Source organism: Hyperoodon ampullatus (assembly GCF_949752795.1).
Source record: "Hyperoodon ampullatus genome assembly, chromosome: 4".
Taxonomy (NCBI): Eukaryota; Metazoa; Chordata; class Mammalia; order Artiodactyla; family Ziphiidae; genus Hyperoodon; species Hyperoodon ampullatus.
Window position 1 is genome coordinate 172,153,489 of NC_136917.1, and position 26,742 is coordinate 172,180,230.

General features: G+C 44.8%; 1 protein-coding gene across 2 annotated transcripts in view; it reads right to left on the bottom strand.

Moving 5' to 3' along the window:
* Positions 1-26,742, bottom strand: part of ADAMTS16 (ADAM metallopeptidase with thrombospondin type 1 motif 16) — a gene marked incomplete at both ends in the record, with an annotated part of 156,960 nt that overhangs the window by 31,536 nt on the left and 98,682 nt on the right. For both annotated transcript variants that reach the window (XM_079704048.1, XM_079704049.1), the window contains one exon: positions 19,650-19,776. In XM_079704048.1, coding sequence (XP_079560174.1) covers positions 19,650-19,776 — 127 coding nt within the window. The remainder of the gene's footprint in view (positions 1-19,649; positions 19,777-26,742) is intronic.

Consider the following 26,742-nt stretch of genomic DNA (forward strand, 5'->3'; position numbering starts at 1 on the left):
CGCAGGCTCAGCGGCCATGGCTCACGGGCCCAGCCACTCCGCGGCATGTGGGATATTCCTGGACCGGGGCACGAACCCGTGTCCCCTGCATCGGCAGGCAGACTCTCAACCACTGCGCCACCAGGGAAGCCCTAAATATTTCACTCATAATATTAATAAAGTTATGAAATATTCAGGGAAAATATAAATACATTCACTTACGGAAATAAATCTATGAACTGTTCTTGAAAAACCCAATGACCAAATGGAATAAGGAAGAAGAAAACATTGCTGTCTGATAGGTAGCTTCTATATTTTCAAGATTTCAATTGTCTAAATTAACCTGATAATGCAATGTAATACCAGTTAAAATGTCAAAAGGATTCTTTTTCATTCTTTAACTTGACAACATGAGTATAAACATCATCTGGAAAAAAGGATTCAAGAAGCACCAGGAAAGTTCCAAGAAAGGTAAGTCATTTGTCAAATGCTACAGTCATCAAACAGTAAGATTCTGGCACAGAAGGATGAACCAGTGAAACAGGGAAGAGCAGTAGGGCCGGTCAAGCAATTATATCCATGGATATATATCCTATCCATGTCCCTGGTATCCAAACTGATATCCTATCAATTATATAGAGGGATACATCATATCTAAGACAAAAGCTGGCCTTCCAACTCAGTGGGCGGAAGGTGAATTTTCAATAAATAGTGCTGGGACAGATTGCTGGGAATTGGAGAAAAATTGTAGTTCCCTTCAGTTCATTCTTTACATCAAAATAAATCTCATTTTGACCAAAGTCAAATATTTAAAGTAACCAAAATGTTTGAAGAGAGTATGAATGAATATTTCATAACATTAGAGTATAAAAAACTTTCTAAGGATGTTATCTAAACAAGATTTTACTAAAACAATATAAATGTCATTGCATACTAATTAAAAAATATTATGTAACAGTTATAAGAAATGCGTCTGACAAGGTCCTACAACGAATTTCCATGAATGATTATCTAGAGAGCAAGGGTTATGTGTTGAGCAACCAAGTAGTTTATCATCCAGACTAGGACACTTTTGAGGGTAAAAGGAGCACTATACTTAGAGTGGGACAGAAGGAATTGGATAACTGTGGATAAACTGGAACTGTTCTGGGAAAACTGGAATGTATGGGACTTCTTCTTTCTATGTTATACACACACACACAACCAATAAAGTAAAGATGAGTTGTGAATACAATTTCATACTGATTCACTTACATAGGACAACTGTCTGGTTGGTTTAAGCATTTCCTTGATAATTTTCTTGCTATACACTCTCCAATGCCCATCTGCCTCAGTCTCCATGTCTATACCCTGGGGATAGAAATAGTATCCACTTACTGGGCTTATTCTAAGGATTGAATGACTTAACCCCTCATTTAAGCAAGCATTAGGTTCTTGCCAGGTACTATTATTTTATCATTATCATCATCACCATCACTGGGGAGATCCAGGTTTTGTGGGGCCTGAAGCTTATGTAATTTAGGACAACCCCTGTAAGAATAGTAAAATCAACACTGGGAAATTAGATGAGATTGACAGGAGCCTTAAAGCTCCAGCTTCATTGGCTCCACATAACCTCCTAATCACTAACATTCCTGCACTGACATTGTACCTGGATCCCCTGGGCATTTCCACTCCTCTTTCGAAAGTGATCCAATGGTGAATATCACTGGTTATAAGAGAAGTAGACAAGCATCTTCTACCATAATTCAATTCTTCACGTCACACAGTGAGGGAGAGGACAGGGCGACCGGCCACTCTGGTTGACTTGGAACAGAGCAGGTTCCCCAGACATGGGACTTTTAGTTTTAAAACCAGGACAGTCCTGAGCCATTTGGGTTGAGTTGATCACTCTAGGGTAACATATTCTTTTCTTCTCAATACAAACAGATGTAACCATAGACTTGGGTAAAAATTTCCAATAATTTTCCTCGATATGTCAATTGCCTTGCTTCTATTTACCACTGCTAATAGTACAGCAATGTGCATAGTTGCAGTATCTTACGAATGTTTAGTTGTCAATCTAAGTAACAATGGTAGATGCCTTTAGTAAAATGTGGTGGACTGAGTATGCATGCTTATCTCTGTTGCCTCCCTTAATGCTAAAGGGGGCCAGAAAGGAGGTTTCCCACTGGAGACGCCAACTTGGGAGAACCAGGGGAGCTGTTAAAATGGGAAGCTCTGAGACCCCCAGCCCCAGGCCCCTTATCTGCTGTGCTGGGCACACATGCTGGCCCACCCCTAAACACACACAACTAATAACAGGGCCCTTCTTTGGAGAAACAGATAATTCCAGGGGAAAATTCGGGAAGTGACAGAGCAGTTGAAGGATCCTGTTTCAGCCCGAAGAGTGTCTAATGAGCACCTTGATGCCTCAGTTTCAGTATGCCTAGACAGAGAAGGATTACTAGGTACTGGAGGAAGACGTCATCATGAAAGGCAAAGAGAAACATCCATCATCCAACTACTAGAGGAAAGGATTACGGAGGGAAAAGGATCTGTGGGCAAGAGGTGGGTGGGGGTAGAGAGAGAGAGAGAGAAAGAGAGAGCAGGAGAGAGGAAGAGGGAGGGAGGGAGGGAGAGGGAGGGAGGGGGAGAGAGGGAAAGAGAGAAAAAAGATAGAAATAAAGGAAGAGCAACAATAGAATTTCAAAAAGGAAAGAGAGGCCAGGATGTCTTAAAAGAGAGGGAACAAAGTTAAAAAAAAAAGCATTTGTCAGATATTAAAAATTTATCAAAACAGAGACAGTAGAACACCTCAAAGGTAAAATTTTAAAAATCTCCTAGAACAAAAAGATAAAGAGATGGACATTTGAAAAGAAAACATAAGCACATTAAAACCTGAGTCTAATGTATTAAGAGTTCAGAAGGCAAGAATATAAAGAACGAAGGGGGAGGTTATTAAACTTTTTTTTTTCCCTAAACTGAAAGGGCCCATTATGGGCTCAGCAAACAAATGAACATTAGAAACCTGGGAATAAATAAAAGACCCAAAACGCTTTCACAAAGGGAAAGGTGATCATGAAAAAACCCAAACAGTTCCCAAATAAAGGATTGGGAATCTGAATAGTAGCAGACTTTGCAGCAGCCACAGGAGAAGGAAGATGGTGATGTCATGGCCATAAAACTCCAAGGGAGAGTGAACTCCACCCCTGAATTCTTCTCTCAAACTCTCTGTCATCCCCAAAGGCTCAGAAAGTTCAACTCCCCCGACATGTTCTCAGAGAACAGAAAGAGGCTGTTTCCAAAATACAGTGTCAACCGAGACAGACAATGGCCTGGCAACCAAGAAACAGCATTAGTTCACATCCTAGAGAAACAAGGGAAGTCCCAAGACTGACAGGCCCAGGTTGGAGCAGAGATGGTGGCACCAGGATGAGATGCCCAGGGGAGAAGGAACTGAGGTCTCTGGCGTGTTTAACTGTGTGGGAAGCACCAGGACAGGCATGGGACAACCTCACCTCCTCCAAATCCTGTCCACTCCACACTTGCTCAGTGAGGTCTGCCCAACACCCTGCACCTCCTGCCTCCACAGCTCCAGTCTCCTCTGCCTTGCTCTATTTTTTTTTTCTTTTTATCCATGGTTTTTATCATCTCCTAAATATGCCGTTGTTTAAAAAGTACACTATGCTTATTGTTGACTGTGTCTCTCCCAGGAAGCTCTCCACAACACAGACTTTAATCTAGTTGCTCACTGATGTTGGCCAAGTGCCTGGCACAGAGCAGACTCTCAATGCGTATTGGTTAAATGAATCCATGAACCTGACTCTTTGGGGAGTTTATGTAAAAAAAAAAAAATCCTAAGCAGGCAAAATTCAGGCAATTATTCACTTTTAGGAAAATACAAGTTTACATAAAAAGACACAGTATCAGTGTATTCTACCTAGACAGCAGAGAATAATAAATAATGATGTAAACACCGAATACTAATGGGATATACCCTTATTGAGAGGATGGAGGCAAAGGAAGTTGGTGTAAAGAGAGGGCTTGGTGATGTGAGAGTGATACAAAGTGATGCAGAAGAGCTACATACTCTCCTGTGATGGATAAAAGGGTAATCTACAAAACCAACAAATAGGAAAATGGTAATTACACAGAGTCTTTAGAAATAATGGAATAGACCCCAAGGTAACTGAATTACTCCTGCTGGTCAGTGAGGTTGGGGGTGGGCTGGGCAGGTGGGGCAGAGAGTGTGACTTCCCAAAGTAACCCTTAAAGTACAGAGTGGCTTTTTAAACCATCTGCAGAGTTACTAAATAGAATAAAAATCAATTAAAATAATAGAGGTAAGAAGCAAAAACCTAGGTTTAGTGTAAATGTTGAATTTTGAGAATTTAAATGAATTATTCTCTTCAGTCCTCTTTTTCATTAAAAAATGTAATAAATGTATCAAAACGATTAAAAAATCCCTCTTGTTGGAACTTTGTTTGACGTAGAAGTAAAATAAGGCTGCGAGAATGTGACAGCTGGAGGGAGAAGGGGGATACTTGTGTGGATTCTTGTCTTGCGTGGGATCCAGACAAATCTAAACATTCTAGGAGACTGTGGTCATTACGACAATTACATTCCTCGTGACCACAGTCAGAAGCATATTAAGAATTTGCTCTCTTTTAGGCCTTTTGCCCTGAACTTATATGGAACCTGTAGGAAAAGAAACCAAGTTGAACACAAAAAATGTTATGCTGTCATGTGGTCCTATTTCATCCTGCAACATCATTTCTTTGTTGAAATGGGGTCTAGTCTTGAAAGTAGTATTTTAATTGAAAATGTAGCTTATCTAAACAAATTAATTTGAGGATCTCTTTGGTTCTGGGAATATTGTTTAAAAATTCATGCATACCTTCAAAGATGCAATGAAACATAGGTAATATTTATTGGAAACTTTATAAATAAAATAAGGACTTCTTAAGCAGAAACACTGCCAAAAAACGGATGAGAAAAGTCTAAGTTTCAGTAATGATATTCATACTTGTCAAAAAAATCTCATAGCCACGTGATAAAATTAATGCATACATCTCATTTTTCTTCTAGACCTCAATAATGTTATAAGATCTCTACAACTGGTGAATATGCTTGGCAAAACCATGGCTTATAGGTGACTTTGGGATGACAACACCTCAAAAGTCAATCAGAACTAAACTGAATTCTTAAGCAAATTCTAATGTGATTTGCAAAATAAATTATTAAATTCCTGTATCAAATTCTAGTCAATTAGTTTGGTCGCCCTCTTAAGCTAAAGCTCTTTCAAGGTTACATGAGCTCACTATAATCATTTGTTCAACTTCCTAGTCCTGTAAGGTCAGTGATTTTTTTTTTTTTTTAATTTAGTGAAACTATTTTTTAAGGTGCTGAGGGTGTAGAAGCAGGCAAAATGGAGAAAGATTATGGTGGGAAAAAAGTAACTTTTCCTTCCAAAATGACTCAGGTAGCTTTTCAGGGAGCCGAAAGGAGCCATTTCATACTTTACCACATGGTACCACCTTGTAAGTTTGGTCTGAAACCTTAAGGAACTTCTAGAGGCTCTACAAGTCAGGAGCCCACTTTTGCAGAGGTTGCTATGGAGACAGATGCGTGGCTGAGCATCCCGCCAGCCTAGGATGCAGAATTTCTGAGGTGGTGGAGGAACCCAGCCCTTAGAGGGGCTACGGTGATGCAGCAAAGGGAGAGCCACCTTTGGCCTCTTCCATCCCCTCCCCTTCCCTCCCCTCCTCTTTGACCTGCTCAGTTCAGACTTCCGGGGTCATCTTTAGGCAAGAAATAAAGGATGGGTCCCCTCCTGCCATTCCCATGTTCACGCTGACTTCTGAATCTGGGAAAGCTGGGGAGGGCACATGCTACTTTTGAAGAGAAGGTTCAGGAATTTTGTCTGACACTATGGCCTTGGACTTCTCATACATTAAAACAAAACAAAACAAAAAAAAAAAAACAAAACAAAACAAAGGGAGACAGTCTTCTTAAAGCATCTTCCTCTAAAAACCTAGATTATTACAGTGTCATATCATGTCAAGTACCAGGAGTCAAGCTGGACACTTGTCACCTGTTTTCCAGCATAAAAAGAATATGCCTGGTTTCTGAGCATAAGTTCAGGCTGATGGCTTGAATTATCATGTGTGACCCACCCCAAATATACAAACGGTAGAGTTTGTGAATCTTCTCATTAAACCTAAACCCTGTTTAAAAATGCCACTCTCATGAATGAAAGTCACTGGGTGTTGTTAAATAAGATAGGATGACTTATAGTTAAACTGAATAGGGAGAGTATATTATTCAACTATGTTGAGGAAGACAGTAATGTGACATTCAGGTAGATGGACTTGTTAGCAGTCTGAAATGCTTTTTCCTTCTTTTTTGATCCTTACTGTCTATATTTAAGTCACATGATTTTGATTTCGTGAGCTGAATCATCAGGTGAATATGTGAGTTTTCTAGGACTGATGCTCAGAATATTTGACACCTTATGCCCGGCTCAGGAGAGGGCTAATCCAAAAAGACCCTGGCAGCTTGAGCCCATGTCTGCCTGGCAAGGAGGCTGCACACAGGCCCTGCATATAGATACTCATCACATACGGGGCACAGAAGAGATGTCTGCAAATCAACATCTCTTTCAGGGAGGTTCCTAGAGAAGAGTGTTCAATTTCAATAACTGATTTTGAACCGACAGATACTTGGCCAATAGTCAATCAATATTCAAACAGCCATCCTCTTTCCTGCCCTTTGGTCTTGCCCTCCGGAAAACACAACATGAAAAACAAACCAACTTGGCCTGAAATGACAAACTGGGGATGATTTCAGTCCACTGAATGAACGACCCAGTTCTCTGGTTTCTGAAGTCATGTTTCCTGAGACATGGCTCCTCAGGATGCAGAGTGCTCCCACGTCCCACACCCCTGGGAGTGTTCATCCGAAGCTCTTCAGCACAGACATGGGCCTGGAGACTTCCTGCGGGGCAGAGTCACATGCTTCTAGACGCTTCTAGAAAGGAGCAGCGGAAGCCCTTGGGATGCCCATGTGGACGACCTCCTGCAGTGGGTGTTCCTGCTTCCTGAACTGAGCCACAGACTGACTGCTAGTTTATTCACATTTGGTGTCCAGGTGGGAAATAAAACGCACATCTTTAAACACTGGATAAAAACTAAGCCCTGTTAGATGGAGGTAAAAAGGAGGTCATCTGGGGGGAAGAACAGGACGCCACCCCCCTTTCCAGAATTGAATCTACCTGTTTTCCTCATTTCATTAATTGAGCACTAATCAGTACCTGAAAAATACTAATCATGCATTTTGGCAAAATGCATGTCTGCCAAAATGTGAACTCTCTTAACCACCAGGGGTTTCTTGGATACACATATTTTTATTGGTGAATCACTGAAATGAGATGAATTCTAACCTATTTTTTTTCTTTTTATCCTAATTCTGGTTAAGCCAACTCTCCCCACCAAATCTGCACCCATGACCTGGGTAATTAGGGTTCAACTTAGGACCTGCAGGTCTAAGTGGGCTCTCAGGGAGATGCACACCTGAGACTTACATGGCTGGTCAGGGCACTGCCCACCTTGATTTCTCCTTCCCCTCAAGGCAGCAGCTTCTCCTCCCCTCACTCCCAGGTAGTGAAATGGAGCAGGACCCTACGGGGCCTTCTCAGGTCCTCCACCTGCCTCCTGGTTGTAGAAAAATTTTAGCCAAAGAATGAATTTATTCAGAGAAGTGAGAAAATGCAGAAACAAAGAGAAACAGTCAAACAAGACAAAATGATAATAGTTTAGCCATTAAACAAAGTCAAGGACCTTTAGTTCCTTCTCAAGGGCTGTAGATTTTATTCTGAGTCATGTTCTTAAAGCTCTTTTTTAGATACTGATACCTTCACCAGGTGGAAGAATTTAACTACATGATGACCAGATTGTAACCACGACAAAAGCTGCGCCATCTTACACAATTCTGAGAACTTGGCCTCAAGGAAATGGGAAGAAACCAGCCCTGGAACTGAAGATTAACTGTACTTACAACAATCAAGAAAATACTGATCAGACCACTGCATGACTAATTTTGATTTCAGAGCTGACTGAGCTGTTTCTGCATGTAGCACCCTCCCTCTGCCTGTGCGCCCCTGAAACTCCCCTTTGAAAGCTCTTGACTTCTGAGTGGCACTGGGGAGTTGGCCTTTGGATATAAGTCCACCTTCTCCCCAGGTTGTCGGCCTCCGGAATAAAGCAAATTTTCCTTTCCTACCAACACTTGTCTGTTGAGTATTGGCTTTCAGCTGGACCTGCGTTTGGTAACAGAAGGACTTGGCTTCTTTCACTGGGAAAATGAACTTCCTCAGCGTCTGGCCATCATCTCTCCCTGCTCCCGCCTAGGGCCACCCTCACAGCTGCTGACACATATGAGCACTCAGTCCCCTCCCTGATCATTTCCAAAGGTGCACAGGCTGGCTGCACCAGCTCTCATGTGAAAAAGAGGGAAGCAGCAGCCAACCCTCCTGGGCTTCATGGCCATTCCAGGTGCGGTTCTGTCCCTTTGCTTTCCTGTACTGCGAGACTCCGTGGGGACAGGCCTGTGCTCATGTGCTCTGCTTCCTCATCTCTCTCTCTCTCTCAACCCCATGCCTTTGTTCCCACCCCCACTGGAAATGGTCACATGTTGCTGATGATCCTGACCTTCCTAAATTTTCTCAACACTTGAGGAGCAAGATGTGAGTGGGCCTGGCCTCCAAGGTGATGTATGCTTGGACTCACTTCCTCCTTCCCGCAGGTGTCTTCTGTCTGCTGTCTGCCTCCTGACCCAGTGCTTTCTCACCCTCCTCAAAGAAAGCACACAGAGAACTCTAGCAATTTTGCTAGTTCTCTATAACTGCTCTGTAAGGAGATTTAATCCAGTTTAAGCTCTCTCACAGTTCACTTAGCTTTTTTTTTTATAAGTTATTTATTTCTGAGAGTTTTATAATAATCACGTGTTGGTAATCTTGTATATTTTAAAAGTTACACTGATTTATATGGTTGTTTTATCTATTTATATCAAAAAACAGTGGTCTGAAAGAAAGAGAAGGTATAATTTCTTGCAGGAGTGGCCATAAAAGAGCATAAAGAGAACTGTACAAACTCATCAGAAAAGAGTAAAGCCATGGCACAATCAGACGCAAAGACGAGGCCTGGTAAATGGAGGACACAAACCCTAAATCCAGACCTAAATTTAGTACAAGAGCAACCATACCTCATATAAACGGGCTAAGCTTGTGTGTAAAAGACATTCTTGATTTGATAAAGTCAAAATCCAACAGAAAATTATTTAATCAAGGTGCAGAGAAACCTAATAATACAGACGTTTAAAAATAAAGATAATGAAGAAATGTAAGCCAGGTCAAAAATAAGTAAATGGAGGCTAGTGCCATAATGTTAATTTCTGAAAAAATAGATCATCCACTGAAAAGCAATATTAGGGATAAGGATGGACATTATTTAATATAAAGAACAATTCATGCAGAAACCACACGTGCAGAAAACCCTACCTAACAACATAAAGTGGAATTTTAATGTTAACTATAAAGTAAAATTAATAGGAGAAACTGAAAAAATAATCATAATGAGAGACTTTAAAGTATTTCTCTCAGAAACAGACACACAAGATAGAGAAAGAGTCAGAACATATTTGAATAAATAAGTAAGGAGCTTGACCTGTCATATAAATAACCCTAATACAACACAAAACACACATTCCTTCATTCCCACAGAAAATATTTATAAAAACTCCCATTCCTAAGGCATAAAGGAAGTCTAGAAAATGCTAAAAATGATATCGTTTTTAACTCTTTCTTTGATCTCAATGTAGTAACATCTGAAATAACAAAAAAAAAAAATTCCCTGAAGCCTCAATAAATTTAGAAATGCAAAAAACAATCATTCTAAATAATTCACGGATCAGAGAATAAAACAATGGTGCCTAATCTTACATAAAAACCAACATACTGTGTTCTCTCCCAAAAAAAGATAAGATTCTGAGAGAAGCTTCAGATATTTTCAGAAGCCCTGATTAGTATACTTGCAGTGAATATACAGATATACATATAGATTTGTAGTAAAATCTATTCTATTTATCTATCTACTTATTTACCTATCTAATTGTCATCTATCTATTCTATTTATCTATCTGTAGGTTTGTTTTTCATTTTTGTATTTGAAGCATATGCCATAGTGTATATTATTAGGGGACTTGATGAATTTTAGTTTCGATCATATTGAAGTCTGAAGACCAGAATAATAAAAGTGTTATTGGGGCTTCCCTGGTGGCGCAGTGGTTGAGAGTCCGCCTGCCGATGCGGGAGACACGGGTTCGTGCCCCAGTCCGGGAAGATCCCACATGCCGCGGAGCGGCTGGGCCCGTGAGCCATGGTTGCTGAGCCTGTGCGTCCGGAGCCTGTGCTCTGCAATGGGAGAGGCCACAACAGTGAGAGGCCCACGTATGCAAAAAAAAAAAAAAAAAAAAAAAAAAAAAAAAAATAATAAAAAAAAAAGTGTTATGAAATTTTAGGTATTATTTAAACTTTATGAGTTCCAAGTAAGTTTCCTGAAATATGGAAGTATTCCTAAAGTGTCTTTCTGCCTTTGCTCACATAGATAAATATATATATATATATATATATATATATATATATATATATATAAACAACAAGATACACAGACACACACATACTGCCACACATGCATGCACCAAAACAAATAAGCAGACAAAAAACGAAACAAAACAAAACCCAAACTATTTTACAGAACTACATAAGGCAGATTTTTAGGTGTGAAATGATGAAGCCAGATCTAAAAAGTTAGCTATAAGTTTTAGATCCCCACTGCTTCTGCAACGGTTTCCATGTTAATATTTCAGCAACTGAGGAAATAAGTCAAATCAGTCTTGCTTAGGACCAGTTGGTCCATATTTGTAACGTGATTTTCATTGTGAATATATTGTAACAAATATCTATACCAGCCTGAATGTATTTTAACCTCATTATTTTGGTTAAGTGACATCTTTCTTGGAGGAGATAGAGTAAGACATCCTCTTTTATATTGAGATATTGTCACATCTAGGTGATTATACAGTTTCAAGTCGTGATCCAACACCTGAACTGGCAACTTCACACTTAAGCTGAATGCTTTTCCGAAAAGTGTCAATTACATTTCTCTAATGATTAATGATGTTGAGCATTCTTTCATGTGTTTGTTGGCAATCTGTATATCTTCTTTGGAGAGATGTCTATTTAGGTCTTCTGCCCATTTTTGGATTGGGTTGTTTGTTTTTTTGCTATTGAGCTGCATGAGCTGCTTATAAATTTTGGAGATTAATCCTTTGTCAGTTGCTTCATTTGCAAATATTTTCTCCCATTCTGAGGGTTGTCTTTTGGTCTTATTTATGGTTTCCTTTGCTGTGCAAAAGCTTTGAAGTTTCATTAGGTCCCATTTGTTTATTTTTGTTTTTATTTCCATTTCTCTAGGCGGTGGGTCAAAAAGGATCTTGCTGTGATTTATGTCATAGAGTGTTCTGCCTATGTTTTCCTCTAAGAGTTTGATAGTTTCTGGGCTTACATTTAGGTCTTTAATCCATTTTGAGCTTATTTTTATGTATGGTGTTAGGGAGTGTTCTAATCTCATACTTTTACATGTACCTGTCCAGTTTTCCCAGCACCACTTACTGAAGAGGCTGCCCTTTCTCCACTGTACATTCCTGCCTATAGTGAGGTAGATGGACCTAGAGTCTGTCATACAGAGTGAAGTAAGTCAGAAAGAGAAAGACAAATACCATATGCTAACACACATATATGGAGTATAAGGGAAAAAATGTCATGAAGAACCTAGGGGTAAGACAGGAATAAAGACACAGACCTACTAGAGAATGGACTTGAGGATATGGGGAGGGGGAAGGGTAAGCTGTGACAAAGTGAGAGAGTGGCATGGACATATATACACTACCAAACATAAAATAGATAGCTAGTGGGAAGCAGCCACATAGCACAGGGAGATCAGCTCGGTGCTTTGTGACCACCTGGATGGGTGGGATAGGGAGGGTGGGAGGGAGGGAGTTGCAAGAGGGAGGAGATATGGAGATACATGTATATGTATAACTGATTCACTTTGTTATAAAGCAGAAACTAACACACCATTGTAAAGCAATTATACTCCAATAAAGATGTAAAAAAAAAAAAAAAGAGTGTCAGTTACAGAGATGCTCTAACACTTCTGGTTTCCCTGATTAGCCGTAAAGGGTTAGATGCCTTTTCAAAGGGGATACAGTGGAGAGAGAACAAGGCTTCACAAGAAAAGTGAGGTCCCCTTAGGGAGGTGGCCTCTGTGGGCTTGAGCTGCAGCACCAGGTGCTCTAGATACAGGCAGACCCATTACAAGAAGAACAGGACAGAGAAGCTGGGGAACCCAGAGGACACAGGTTCTGTAAAGCTCTCCTCAGCGTTACTTCACGCATCTGCAAGTATTCTTAAGTCCGGCAAAATTGGCGCTCAGCCCGTAAGTGGGAAGAAAATAAGAAAAGATAATTGTACCAAGTATATCCTTCACATCTGCCACCGTGGTGTCACCAGAGAAACCCATGAGTTGAAGTCAGTGTGTTCCAAACTCAAGAGTAATGTATAATTGATTTACTAAAAGAAGAAACAATCCAGTACAATTTCCAAAGATTCCAGAAAAGAATGTTGACACAGAAGTCGGGCTGCGGGGAAGGGCTTGCTGTATAACTTGTGGAATCCAATGCAAGGTGCAAAATCATGAGGGATTTCAAGTTGGCTGCATCAGAGAATTAAACCAAGAGGCGGACCTTCTGAGCACCGGGCCCTGGGTGAATGGGCAGGTCACACGCCCAGGAAGCCAGTCCTGTGGCTGGTTTATTCCCAGTCACTCTGCTAATTAAATGAACTGAAGTACTCACTTCTGTAGCATCCTGGGAGTTAAACCATTTCACTTATACGGATCACCTCAGTGACCATGGAACTTTTCATTCCCTTGCTAACCTGTACACTACTGGGCATTAATATTGTCGAGGCTTGTATCTAAGAGATGAGACATAAAAGTTCCTGCCCCCTTTCCTGTCACTGGCAGTGTTGCCATAAGAAGATCATTAGTCATAAAGTTCTCCTGGTGCATCTTCTCTGTCATTTCTACCAAATGGATGCAGTCACCCCCTTCGGTATCTTGGTTGTAAAAGAAGCAGTTTTGCTGATGGGTTTGTAGAGGGTCAGCAAAGTGTAGGCAAAAACAATAGGACCATCCAAACATCAAGCAGAGAGGAATACAGCGGGGGGCTACGTGTGTACTGGGGGGCATCCGATGACAGTATGTTTTATCTACACGCTTACTCTGCATTCCTAGAATAATACTGAAGAGAGAGGAAAAGTGTTCGTTTACCATCTGGAAAGTATTTCCTCTCGTTCCACCTTCAGTCCATGGTCCAGGAAGGCGCACAATTAGTGTCTGTGCTTCGAAAACTAGAGAGATAAGATAAATGACAGGAAGAGCCACTCCATTTAGATAAACTGAGAAATAGAAAGGAAATAAATAGCCGTGTGATTTATAGTTCACGTTTCAAAAGCAAGCGATAAAAATGCCTGATTCTCCCTCAAATGAGCCGTGGGAGAGCCGCACGCTGCCGTCTGTGAGAGGCCCTCCTCCTTGCAGGGCACTGGCTCTCGCTCCGTCCCGAGGGAGCAGCTCTCGAAGTGCTGACGCTCCATTATTTGGCCGTGATGCTCCTGCTGGCCGGGGCCGCGCAGACGTTTTGAGATCCTCCTCCTCCAACTAGGAGGCTCCTGGACTCCCAGGTCTCTGCCCCGCGGAGATTTACGAGCTGGGATCCCATCCGTGACACCGTGCGCGCCTTCGACGCGCTGTGCGCACATGTGCTTGGGGGGGGCGGGCTCGGGAGGCAAGGGGTTCCCACCAGCGGAGCAGTTTCCCTGTTCTTGTAACTTACAAAGGAGAAGGGCTGTGGATTAGGCTGTTTTAAAGTCTCTGCTCCGCGGTCCTTCGGCGAGCCTCCTTCCCTTCACGCGGAGCTGGAGACGGCACATTGCACCCTGCTGCATCCTGCCTGCCCCGAGTCAGCCGACGAGCTGGGAGGCTGAGGACTGCAGCCACGCAGTGTGGCTGCTGTGGCTTTGTGAGGCCGCGGAGAAGCAGGTGGACACGCGGCTCGCGAGGGTCATGGACGGCCGCCTCGCAGGAGCAGTCTAGTAAGAAAGGCAAGGGCTCTCCTGCTTGGACAAATAAAGCTTGGGTTTGCTGCCCACTTAATCAGGGACAAAAAATCATCGGTATTCTGGGCAAGAGAGATACGTATCTCACATTTCGGAGGACAACAAAACAACTTTTAAAATTAAGATCTATTTCCCCAATTCAACTGTTAAAATGGCAATCTACAAGGACTGAGGCATATAATACAGGTTCATTCTTCTGTGTTTGTCATTGATCGTTTTGCTTCACAGACTAATAACTAATGTGAACTTGTTTCTCCTTTTGCAGCAAGAAATAAAACAGCCAAGATTTACTGAGCGTTTTAGCACATGTACTGGGCTAAGAGCTTTTACGTGGATTCCCTCAACCAGTCCTGGCCTTGTGTTGCCCTGATTACATACAGGTAGGAGTACCAAGGTGGCAGCTCAGCCCACACCTTCGACCAGGTGCGAGCTGGCAGGCATGGGCTATGCTGCTGTAGCCCCTTAGCATGCTAAGTCCACTCCACCAAAGGACTCGGATGCAGAGGAGCTGTGGGTTGGGAACTGGGAAACTTTGTCCCACCCGGACTGTAGACACCTGTGGGCTGGCTTGTCATCAGGGTCCTGCAACTGGCTGGGGGTGAAGCAGAAACCCTGCAGGCACCCCTCTTGTCCTCCTCAGGGGTCTCCCAGCAAGGACGCATGGCATTCGTTTCACTGCCAGGCTTTCTATTGTCTCCCAAAGCTTTCTCTTTCAGAGGAAATATAAATATCAAAAAAAATATATGAGATGTATAAATCAAAGAGTTCAATAAGGTGGGGCCTCTGGGTTTTCTGGGGTGATTTGGGTGCCCTCACTGTGTTCTCCACAGGCTGTTCCCATGCACCACTTCCAGTGTCCCCTAGATGGATCCTGTTGCTCCTGAGCTGTGCCTTTTCATTCAGCACACAAAGCTGTTGACAGAGTTTACTTGTAAAATTCTACACCAATGAGTTAAGTACAGAATATAAGATGTAGAAGAATCCAGAGACCTTGTTGGCTCTGGGTCTCTGACAACCAGGAAGACAGGCTGTTGGGGTGGGGGGGAGGAGGCCAAGGGAGAGAAACAGTGAGCTGAACAGGGGACCTACCAGAAAATCTAGTAGCATACAAATATATATACATTTATAATATTGCTTAAGGAAACCCAACCCCTATTTAAAAATCTTTCTTGGAAGGAATCCATCAGCATGAAGGAGAAGGAGAGACATAACTATGAAGGTTCCTGGGGAGAAGCAGGACCCTGGTCCAGCGTGAAGGAAGGAAGGCAGAGTGACGGGGGTGTCTCAGGTGGCAGTGGTGGGAGGAGGGTGTGGCCATTGCCTGAGCCCATCTCTGAGGTCTGAGGTCCTGGGCCAAGAGTGTGGGCTGGAGAAGAAGGAAGCTGGAGGAGACAGGAGGTGATGTAATATCACTGTCCTGCGAGGGACCAGATGCCCAGGGAAGGGTGACAGGACTGCCTGCCATCCTGGGCGGCCAGGAAAGCCAGCGGCCATACATTCAGAGTGAGAATGTGGGCTTGTGAACTTCTGGCAGCATTAAGCTCCCAAGCTCCACAGGCAGCAGAGTGAGTGATGAGAGAGGTGTCGCCGGGCTGGGTTTTCTGGGCAAGTGGAGTTGGACAAGGGGGTTAAAGCTTGGACACCTGGTGAGACAGGAGGACACCTCAAGCATGGATCTATCTGGGAGCCCAGGAGCCACAAAGACAAAGAGCCCATGGCCAGGGCAGGGTGTTTAGAAACAAGGTCTCACAGGGGCAGCAGGTAGGAGGCAGGAGAGGACTTAGCTGCCCCAACAGAGACCACAGAAGCACAGCTCAAACATGGGAGGGAGCACTTCCCCTTCACACGGAAGGCTGGGCTGGAGACATGGGGGCGGAGGGGGGCAGCTCTGCCACAAGGAGTCATCAGGGATTCTGTCTTGTGACTCCACGTGCTTTGTTAGGACTGGAGCTAAGGCCAGCTCTGCTACTGCTCAGGAGAGGAGACAGGAGGGGAGGATTAGAGCTTCTGCAGGACTCTCTTGAAGGCACCTGCATCTCTTCAGCTTGCATCCCATTGGCTGACGATGATCTAGGAGGGGGATGGGGAACATCCACCAAGGTGTCCATGCGTGAGCGTGAGTGTGAGGATGTGTGTGAGCATGGGCGTGTGAGTGTGTGTGTCTGGGGTTCTATTAACAAAGACAAGAAAGAAGAAATGTGCGTGGAGGAGCACTGCCTGGCAGTCCCTGCTGACGGCAGGAGTGAGAGGCTGGGACAGGACTGGAGAGTCAGGGAGCACGATCACTCACATGGATGCTAATGGCCACAGGTGGCTCTGGTGACCGAAAGCGTCTGACGAGACCTCAGTCCCTAAAGCTATGGCTCATCAAGAATAATACAAGCTCTCTTACTCTTGGGGCAGATCTTGAAGGAGGCTGGCCTAGGGCGGGTACTTTACGTGAGAGACACGTGGAAACATACAAATAAGGCTTATTACGGATTACAGGAGAGTTGACGAAGCAGCATCTTATTTCTCAAAGGCAGCATCCAAACAGGACCGGCTGGGCTCACCTACAAGACCCCCCCAAGGGAGAGTGGGGTCACCGAGCTTCGTACTTAGGGCACACGTCTGCGTGCTTTCTCTTTGTCAACTCGCAGCCGAGGAAACCGAGGCACCAGGAGGTGAAGCCACTTTTCCGAGACCACGCCACAGGCCTGGAGTTCTTGCCCTGGCCCAAGGGACCCTGGCTCATCCCTGAATTCTACAAGCATTTATTGAGGAACAGGTGCAGCTCTCGTCCCTCAGGATATGACAGTGGACAAAACCAGCATCTGACCCTGGAGAGATTTTCTGGAATCAATAAGTGTGAAAATTCTGTACCAGGAACAAAGATTTATCTAAACAGACCCAAGAGATGATGATGATAGTCATGGATAATGGTTGAGAGTAAGGACAGTTTTGCCCGGCCACATAAGGTATGCTAGAGTTCTATCACTAAAATCCGATAACCAATAATCCAATCCGATAAGTGACCTTTGTGGAAAGTGATATTTCTGGTGCACTTACACAGGACCAGACGCTGGTAGAAGCAGCCTGCCATCTGGGGTAACACTGAACAGACAGCAGCTGGGCATCACTTAAATGCCTCCCTTAGGGGTTCAGTACAAGGAAGAAGCCCAGGGGAGGGAGAGATGGGAGCCCCCCGCTTTCTCCCCGCACCATGGGGCAGAGGCCGTCCTCGGAGAAGCAGCGGTTGCTGGCTACCGTGGCTGCCTCCGCTTCCCCTGCCCCCTCAGGGCCGCCAGCCACTCCTGCATCCTGGGCTGAGTCCTGCACAGTTTAGAGGTGCAGAGGGGCCTATTCAGAGTGTCCCAACCCCCACTTCGCATCTGAGTTATGGGATGCTTAATATAACGAAGTTGGAAGCCAAGGAGTGGGTGACTTAGCCCGGGGCTGGGGTGAGTGTTCTCTTGAGTCCACTGTAATGAGCTTCACCAAGGCCACCTGGGCAGCTTGGACTGCAAGGGGATGAGCCACTCACACGATTCCAGGGAGAGATTCCATGCAAGAACTAAATATTCCCAATCAGCCTGAGCTTTAGCATTCCGATGGATTTAGTCCCAAGTTACCAGTAACTTTAGTTTCCCCTGCACATAAAAGTCACACACAGACACACACACACACACACACCCCTCTTAGTCTAAATTAGTGAGGTTTTTTGGCTTTTCAACACTGTTAACTAGTTGCCTTGAGGCACCCTGGATTCCTCTGCCTTAGCAAGAACTCGGTGCACTACGGAAAGAGAACCCCAGTGCTTGCAGCAGCGCTCCTAACATCCTTCTCCCCAAGGCTCCTTGGAGATGTATGATCAGAGGTCACAGTGAGGTCCACGCTGTGTCACCTGGAACACAGGTGCAGAACCGGCTGTCCGGGGAGAAGGGGTCAAGTTGGTGCAATGCCTCAGCAGACCCGGAGAGCCCTGGCTGTCTGGTCCCTTGTTTCCTTCAGACAGGAGGTTCATTTTGCAGAAATGGTGCTGTGCTATATCTTCTCTTGGCCGACCAGGGGCTTCATTTCATAAACCATCTTGGACGGTGTGCACTTGGTGTGTCGCTTCAGGCACAGAAGGAGCCCATGGTGGCTGGGATTCTGTCTGCCGTCCAGCCCTGCACAGACCATGGGGGCGCCCGGCTGGCTGCACGATCACTGACAGGTGAAGCGAGGACCAGGGTGGGCATCAGTTCCAGGAGCTCCTTCGGTCCCAGAAGAACCCCCAGGTGGGCCTCCAATGCCTCGGTGGGTGATGGGCCTCAGGCGCTAAATTCCTTTTGCAAATACTGACCCATCTCTCTCTCTCATTACCAGGCTGTGGGGCGTGGTAGCTGAGGAGTCCAGCTGAGTCGGGCCACTGGCCCTCTGAGGGAAGACAGATCTTCCCAAGGAGGACCCCACCCCTCACAGCAGCGGGGGGGGCAAGGTCCTGGCCTCTCAGATGCTGGTCTGTGTCCTCCATCTGTACCCTAAGTGAGGGACCAGGGACCCACAAACTCAGAGAGAAGGGAGACAGTGCCTCCCTCCCTCTTGGGTTTTACTGTCTCTGGGAGAGGCATCCAGCTTTCTGCTTTAGAGGCTCAGCTCAAGCAGAGCCAGCTCCTGTGGATCTTTAAAATCAAGATGTATGAGGTAACGTGTTGTGGCGGGTACCTCCACTGTCTGAAGGGTCTAGCGGGCCTTTCATACTGTAAATATGTTACTCAGATGATTTCCACAGCCCCTCTGTGAAGACGAAGCAAGTGAGAAGCAGACAGACTACGGACAAGCCCAGGAAGTGACGGCTGAGGAGGGCAGGGCAGGACCACGGCTGCCTTCTAGGGGTCCTTCCCAACCCCCGTGTCAGGGAACCTGAGCTTCCTTCAGAAACGTGCAGGGGCGGCAGTCCTGGGGACAGGTGAGTGGAATCACAGAGCCCTGCTTTCTGCGGCCCGTCCCACACATGTGCAGCGTCCACATTCCCTCTACAGCCTGGACAGGCCTCGCCAGCAGGTTCTTCTAACAGGTTTCACTCAGGAAGAAAAGGAAACACCAGCGAAGGTGATAGAGGCTGCGAGGGAAGGCGTTCCTATGTCCACAGCACACCATCCCTCCCCCAGCCTGCACTGAGTAAGACAGAGCAAGCGCCATCTACTAAGAGAACTTTGCTCCCACTGACAAGGCTTTGCAGGCTATTTCCAGCCCCAGTGCACTTTATTTGTCTCACCTGTTCAGGCAGGTCTTGTTCCTTTTGCCTCTGCTGTCACGGATTATGTGGCAGTGGTTGGCACTTCTATTCCCCAGACTCAGGAGCACCAAGGCCTCAGCATTATATCTGCAAAACCTTGACACCCATTCAGAGGAACGTGACAGTTCTTACCTGGGGGGACAGGCGGACACTTTGCAAGGCACGACCCCTGTGACAGGCCGGGTGTCGGGGCTGCAGAATGATGCGTTCACTGGGAACCTCAGGTCTCTGTAGCAGCCTGCTCTCGTGGTCATCTGCCCTGTGAGAGAGTGGGGTGCACAGTGAAGACTCACAAACATGCCCCGTGGTAAAAGACAGGCAAAGAGCTAATGAAATCTCCTGAAAAAAATCTTTACTGTTTTGGCACGTCTTTGCATCAGTGACCTTTGGCTGACTACTAATATTCTACTTTTCTGGCCTGTCTTGATGATTTTTATCAGTGAATTGCATCAATTCTAAGATGGCTTGTATCTTCCCCCTACATTTTAACATCTTGTAACGTGTGTCTTGCTATGGGTGCCAACATATATTTGACGAAACAATGTTTTGGTTCTTTTCTATTGTTTCCAGAATTGGAAACACCAGCCATTTTTTCAAAACAAACACATATTAAGTACACTCACTTGCGTTTCTAAGTGAGAGGGCACAACAGGAAATGATCGGTAATAAACCAGAAAGAAATACAGACAACAAAGTGATAAGCACTTCACCACCAGAGAATTCACAGAGCATAATACCTCCTGCAGCAGGATGGTGACCTTTTCACAATAATGGCTTGGATGTTGCCTCAAATGAGGTCAACGGAAATGAAAGTTGGTCTGATTCTCAGCCTCCATTTATATCCCCAGGGCTACTCAGGCTTTCTGAGCATCCCTCAATATGTTCGATATTTCAATTCATTAAATTTACTAAAAAAGGTACCAATGGGACTTCCCTGGCAGTCCAGTGGTTAAGATTCTGCACTTCCAATGCAAGGGGCACAGGTTCGTTCCCTGGTTGGGGAACTAAGATCCCACATGCCATAGGGCATGGACAAAAAATAAATAATTTTTAAAAAAGGAACCATTACTTACAGCAGGGTACCTAGACTAGTCAAAATCACAGAGATAGAAAGTAGAAGGGTGGTTGCCAGGGGATGGGGGATGAGGGGGTGGGGAGGTGTCTCATAGGCAGAGTTTCAGTTTGGGAAGATGGAAAAGATCTGGAGATGGATGGTGGTGACATTTGCACAACAATATGAATGTGCTTAATACCACTGAACCATGCATTCAAAAGTGGTTAGAATGGTAAATTTTATATCATATATATTTTACCACAATACAAAAGGACTGTAAATAGATATATATCTTGAAGGATGAAGTTGAGGAGTTCATTCAGTGACGAGGAACAAAAAAAAAGAAAGAAAAAGAACCAAACCAGTGTTGATTTTAAAAATTAACACAATTAATATTAAGATTTAAAATGATTTTTATTGCTGTACTTGGAAAATGGATGGAGTCCTCCTGTGCATGAGGCCCATCTGTTTTACTTCCTCTGCAGTCAAGGCTGCACTGCTCAGAATGACCTACATCCGATTTGGTCCCCACAGGCAGATGGCCAGAGGTGTCTCATAAAGGAAGGGAGCCAAGACATGGTTTCAGAGGACCAAAGCCACAGGCTGGCAACTCCAGGCTCAACAGCATCTAATGCTCAGTTCTCTATGAAACCGAGTCCCTTACTTAAAGAACACTAAAAGTCTCTAAGATATACATGGAAACGAGTTTGACATTTGGCTTTGCTTTGTCAAAAGGAATAAGGCAAATTGATGGGGAAAGTTCCCTTCTCTAGAGAATCAGTTTCCTTGATCAGTAGAGGGAAAAGAGCCCTCCTGGGTCCCAAGCACAGATCTCATGCATCTGAGCCCCAGAACACTTCCTGCCTTGGGTATGGCCCTGTCGGTGCTGATGGAGGACATCAGAGGTGACATAGGACCCTCGTGGTTTTGTGCAATTATTCAGCTCTCTGCCAACTTGACACAATCAAATTTTAACCAAGTTAAACAGTTTTTACTTGATGCACCCCAGTGTGGATTTCACAACTGTATCTTCCTGATTTAATGGTCTTTCATCAGGAACAGCATATTAAAAGTGACTTTGATAAAGGTCATGGAATATTTATGCAGAAATATAAGAAAATTTACTTAAACATGTTGAGAATCTTGAAAGTGAGTATTTCTATAAAAGAACAAGATTTAAGTCACATACAACAAGTGTCCCTGAGCAGTAACGGGAAGAAGGTCAAGGTGAACTTCAGTCCCACGAGGCAGAAGAATGATAATACAAAAGAATATTTCCAGGCTCTGCTAAGATTGAAGCCGTGACATTTGCTCTAATATATAGATTTAGTAAAATCAAAGATGGGCTTGGTGACCTGTGTAGCAAGGCCATGGAGCCCTCGTGGCCACAGCTCTCCTGGGGACGGGGGGAACCAAGAGGCACGTCAGGCAACGCAACCCACCGACACCTGCTGGGCTTCACTGTGGAAGGAAGCACATATCGGAAATCCATCTCTTTCAGTGTCCTTGATGTGGTACCGAGCCAGCTGTGTGCCCCGTCACTATGTCACACACAGAACAGATGCAAACACGCAGTGATGGGCACTGGAGGAGGGTCCCTCACATCTTACACTCCAAGCCTTGCACAAGTTCGTCCTCGTCCACTTTCCTGGAGGTGCTTTCCTGGGCATCACCCTGACTGCACGTGGCAATGCATTACTGACCCGTCCCCTTCTCCTGCCCCGCACCCGCTCTTAGCCCCGATGTCCCCAGGCTGTCTCCTGGACTCACAGACCTGGCCATCTAACAGATGCACAAATACATAAACATCCATTTCAAAGCAGGCTTCCTCCAGCGCCCCCTGCCCGGGGTTCTGTGGTCTCTGTGTGGTCAAGGGATCAGTCTTGTAGTCCCCTGCCCCCCACCCCCATGCCTTACTCCAGGCATTCCTCCTTCAAGTCCAGCTGTTGGACTGATACCACGGATACTTCCTTCACACACGCATGTGCACACACACACACACACACACACACACGCTTATGCCACCCCCAGGTTAAAAGTCTGTTTTTCTCTTTTTAAGCTGGAGACTTCCCAGCCTTGTCCTCCAGCCCTGCTGCATCCCTCTCATGCCGACATCGCCCCTGGTCCTCTGACTCCTGGCTGCCTCTCTACCTGGAATGCAGTCCTCCACTGCCACCACTGACACACATGGCAGAAGTCTTCTCATCCCTTTAAGTCAGACCCACAACCCCCTGCCTCTGAACTCCCGTGCTCCCTGACTTGAGAGCACATCTGAATTCTCTGGTAGTTTAAACATAGAATCCTGGCCATCTCAGAGCCTTGGATTCAGCAGGCGTGGGGTGGGGGCTGTGGATTTACATTTCTAACCGATGCCCAGGTGCTGCTGGCACTGCTGCCCTGTGGACTACACTTTGAGAACCGTGGCTCTATGCAATATCCGAGGCCACCACTTTTATGTCTCAGGTTACACAGCTGTGATATACACATAGTAAAAAATAAATACCTGGTCTTTGTCCCTGGTTCTTGGCACACAGCTCCTAGAACCTTTGGAGTGTCTTTTGTGTGCTGCTGAGCTGGCGGGTGGCGGGGTCCCTTCATAGCTTATGGATGGGGCTGGTCCCCAGAAGCATCAAAGCGTGATTAGAGGGTTTCAGCCCAATCCTGGGCCTCTGGGGAGGGGAAAGGGGCTGGAAATTTAGTTCAGTTACTAATGACCAATGATTTAATCAATCCTGTGTAATGAAATCTCCATGGAAACCTCTAAACAACGGGGTTCAGAGAGCTTCCAGGAGGATGGCACACCCCGGCTTCATGGGATCCGGAGCCCTTCCCGACCTCTCCCTGTGTACCTCTTCATCTCGCCGTTCCCTGGTGCTTTTTACAATAAACCAGTGACAGTAAGTAAGTAAAGTGCCTTCCTTAGGTCTGTGAGCTGGTGTAGCAAATTATATTGAACCTGAAACCGGGGGATGGGGGGTGGGAGAGTGTAGAACCCACAGCTTTGTAGCCAAGTCAGACAGAAGTGTGAGTGCCCTGGCATGCAAATGGCATCTGAAGTGGGAGCAGTGCTGTGGGACTGAGCCCTTCACCTGTGGGGTCTGACGGTGGCTCTAGGTATTGAGTACCAGAGTTAGATTAATGCAGGACACCCCATTGGAAGATGGAAAATCCGGCAATGGTGGTTGGTGTGGACAAAACCCACACATTTGGTGTCTGGAGTGTTGTGAGTAAAGATAGTTCCTGCCAGGCTAGACCAGGTTTGTGCTCATTTGTCCTAGAAAAATGGTAAGCAACCCTTTTCCCTCTCAATAGCATCCAGGTTTGGGTAAGACATTATATGGTGAACCTAATGTCAAAGTTCAGTGGACATAGATCAAATTTCCTGAGAGCGGAGAGTACAGCCTGCCTGGACTGATTTGCTCCCACACTTATTAGGCAGTTTTTCAGCCATCGGCCAATTTCATTATATCCAGTAACTCCTAAGCCCCAGCAAGTTAATACAGTCAGCCTTCCTGGTCCAAGGGTTCCGAATCTGCTGATTCAACCAACTACAGATGGAAAAAAATCAGAGAAAACAATCCTAGAAAGTTCTAAAAAAAACAAACTTGAATTTGCCTTGTGCCAGCAACCATTTACCTAGCATTTGCCATGTATTTACAACTATTTAGGTAGCATTTACATTCTATTAGGTGTTATAAGCCATCTAGAGATGATTTAAAGTATGTGGGGGTAGGTGCATAGGTTATTTGCAAATACGACCTCATTTTATATAAGGGACTTGAGCGCCTGCAGATTTTGGTATCCATGCGGGTTCCTGGAACCAACAGGGAAGGATGACTGTAGTGAGTTAATAATACTTGGCAAAAAAAATCATCCAAGTAAGGGTCTATTCTCTTCTTTATACAGTACTCAGGATGAACTAGGCACAGTTTTGATGACTGACCCATATATCAATGCAGAGACGAAATCTGAATCAATGTTTTACGAGTCTACTTTTCCACTTGCTAAAAAAGAAACACATGTCATTTTAAAGCTGTTCTGTAGGGAATCTTGTGAACTCCATTAAGCTAAATCCTGCGAACTCCTTGAAATTAAGCCAGATAATCTTAATGACCCAATTTACATGAGGACCTACTGAACAAGAGTACCATTTTCTAAAACTGTTGGTTGTCAGTTCTAATAGTAGAAAAGGAAAATTAATCTTTTCTCTCCACTTATATGACAATTTAAAAGTCCATTTTTAAATTCTTTCACCAAAGTCTTCTGGTTTTTTAGGTGTGACTCTATGAATAATGTCTTCAGTTTGGTTTCCAGTTTTGAGATTGAAGACATGTGGAATTTAATGCTTATGCTCAAGTCTTAACAAAGAATCAGGCCTTAATGATCATTGATGGTCCTGAGTGAGGTACAGGCTCTCGATCCAGCAGACAGGAAATTGTTTTTCTTTGAAATAGAAACAGAAGTTTACTTTATTAACATATTCATTTTTCTTTCTTAGTGGAGACATTTGTTTGACCTTGGTGTCAGCCAAGTCCCAAACTTTTACCCATTAATTGGATAAGAGGGAAATCTAGATCTAGTCATTCATGGAATAATTTAATAACAATGTGATAGAAAAAATATAACCCAAAGAAAAACACTGAATTTGTCCAATGCATTTCCAAGTTCTGACTCTGCCAGTTAATTTTTTTAAGTCTTTTAGCACCCCTGGATCTGCGCATTAGATGCTAGAAGCAACCCACCCCCACTCATCATGGCAACTAAAATGCCTGCACACATTTCCGAATGCTCCTTCTGAAGGACAGTACAATCTTCAGTTGAGGACACTGATAGGCCACAAGCAGATAAGAAATAAAGTATATGATTAGGAAAAGAAAGGGAAAATGTAGAGTGTTGCCTGGAAATTTTAAGCAATTAGTGGAAGTAGAACAAAACAGGAGAGTGGTCATCAGGTTCACAGCAAAATTCACTTAAGAAAATGACAATGACACAAATGCTATAAAACAGAATTTACAGTGTGTAGCTAAAAGTAAGATTCAGAGGGTATTTTCATGGCTTAAATACTTATATTGATAAAAATAGGTATGAATGGAAATAAATGAAACCAATACTAAATTACAGTGTTAGAAGAAAGGATAGATCAAGGAAGCAGAAAGAAGGAACTGATATAGATTGGAACAAAAGTCAATATATTAGAAAATGAACAGACATCAATAGATTTGGATGCAGACAAAAATGTGAAGCAGAAGTTAATATGTTAGGGAAGAGAAAATGGTGAATCCAGGAGCTGATGTTTTGGGGGAGGGGGTTATCTTCAAGCATAACAACCTACAACCCAGCTCACTCCTCTCTTTCCTGCTCTTCCCTCGATGACAGGGGCTCCATGTCAGCACTGCAGTCTTTACATCTCTTGTCTATGAGGCTGTCGGGGAGATCCCGCCAATGAGAAGTACGAGCACAGGATGTGGAGAGCCACAGCATCATGTCCCTGGCAGAGAGGATAAACACTGGCTTTGGCAGATGTGAGGTCTGCAGTAGGCTCCAGACATTTTCCTGGGAATCACCTGCTCCAATGCTGGCTTAACTCTAATCCTCACCAGGAATTTCTGGAATGTTCCACACCTTCCACCTCTTTAATAGCCAGAGCAACTCTGAGAGATACATGGGTCTGTCTCTGACCTCTACTCCTCCAGCTTCTCCAGCTATTTTGTAAGCACATGATCCTTTATATTAAAAACCTTCCGGGCCTCCCTGGTGGCGCAGTGGTTGAGAGTCCGCCTGCCGATGCAGGGGATACGGGTTCGTGCCCCGGTCCGGGAGGATCCCATATGCCGCGGAGCGGCTGGGCCCGTGAGCCATGGCCGCTGAGCCTGCGCGTCCGGAGCCTGTGCTCCGCAACGGGAGAGGCCACAACAGTGAGAGGCCCGCGTACTGCAAAAAAATAAATAAATAAATAAAAAATAAAAACCTTCCTGGGGCTTCCCTGGTGGCGCAGTGGTTGAGAGTCCGCCTGCCGATGCGGGGGATGCAGGTTCGTGCCCTGGTTCGGGAAGATCCCACATGCCATGGAGCGGCTGGGTCCGTGAGCCATGGCCGCTGAGCCTGTGCGTCCGGAGCCTGTGCTCCGCAACGGGAGAGCCCACAACAGTGAGAGGCCCGCATACCGAAAAA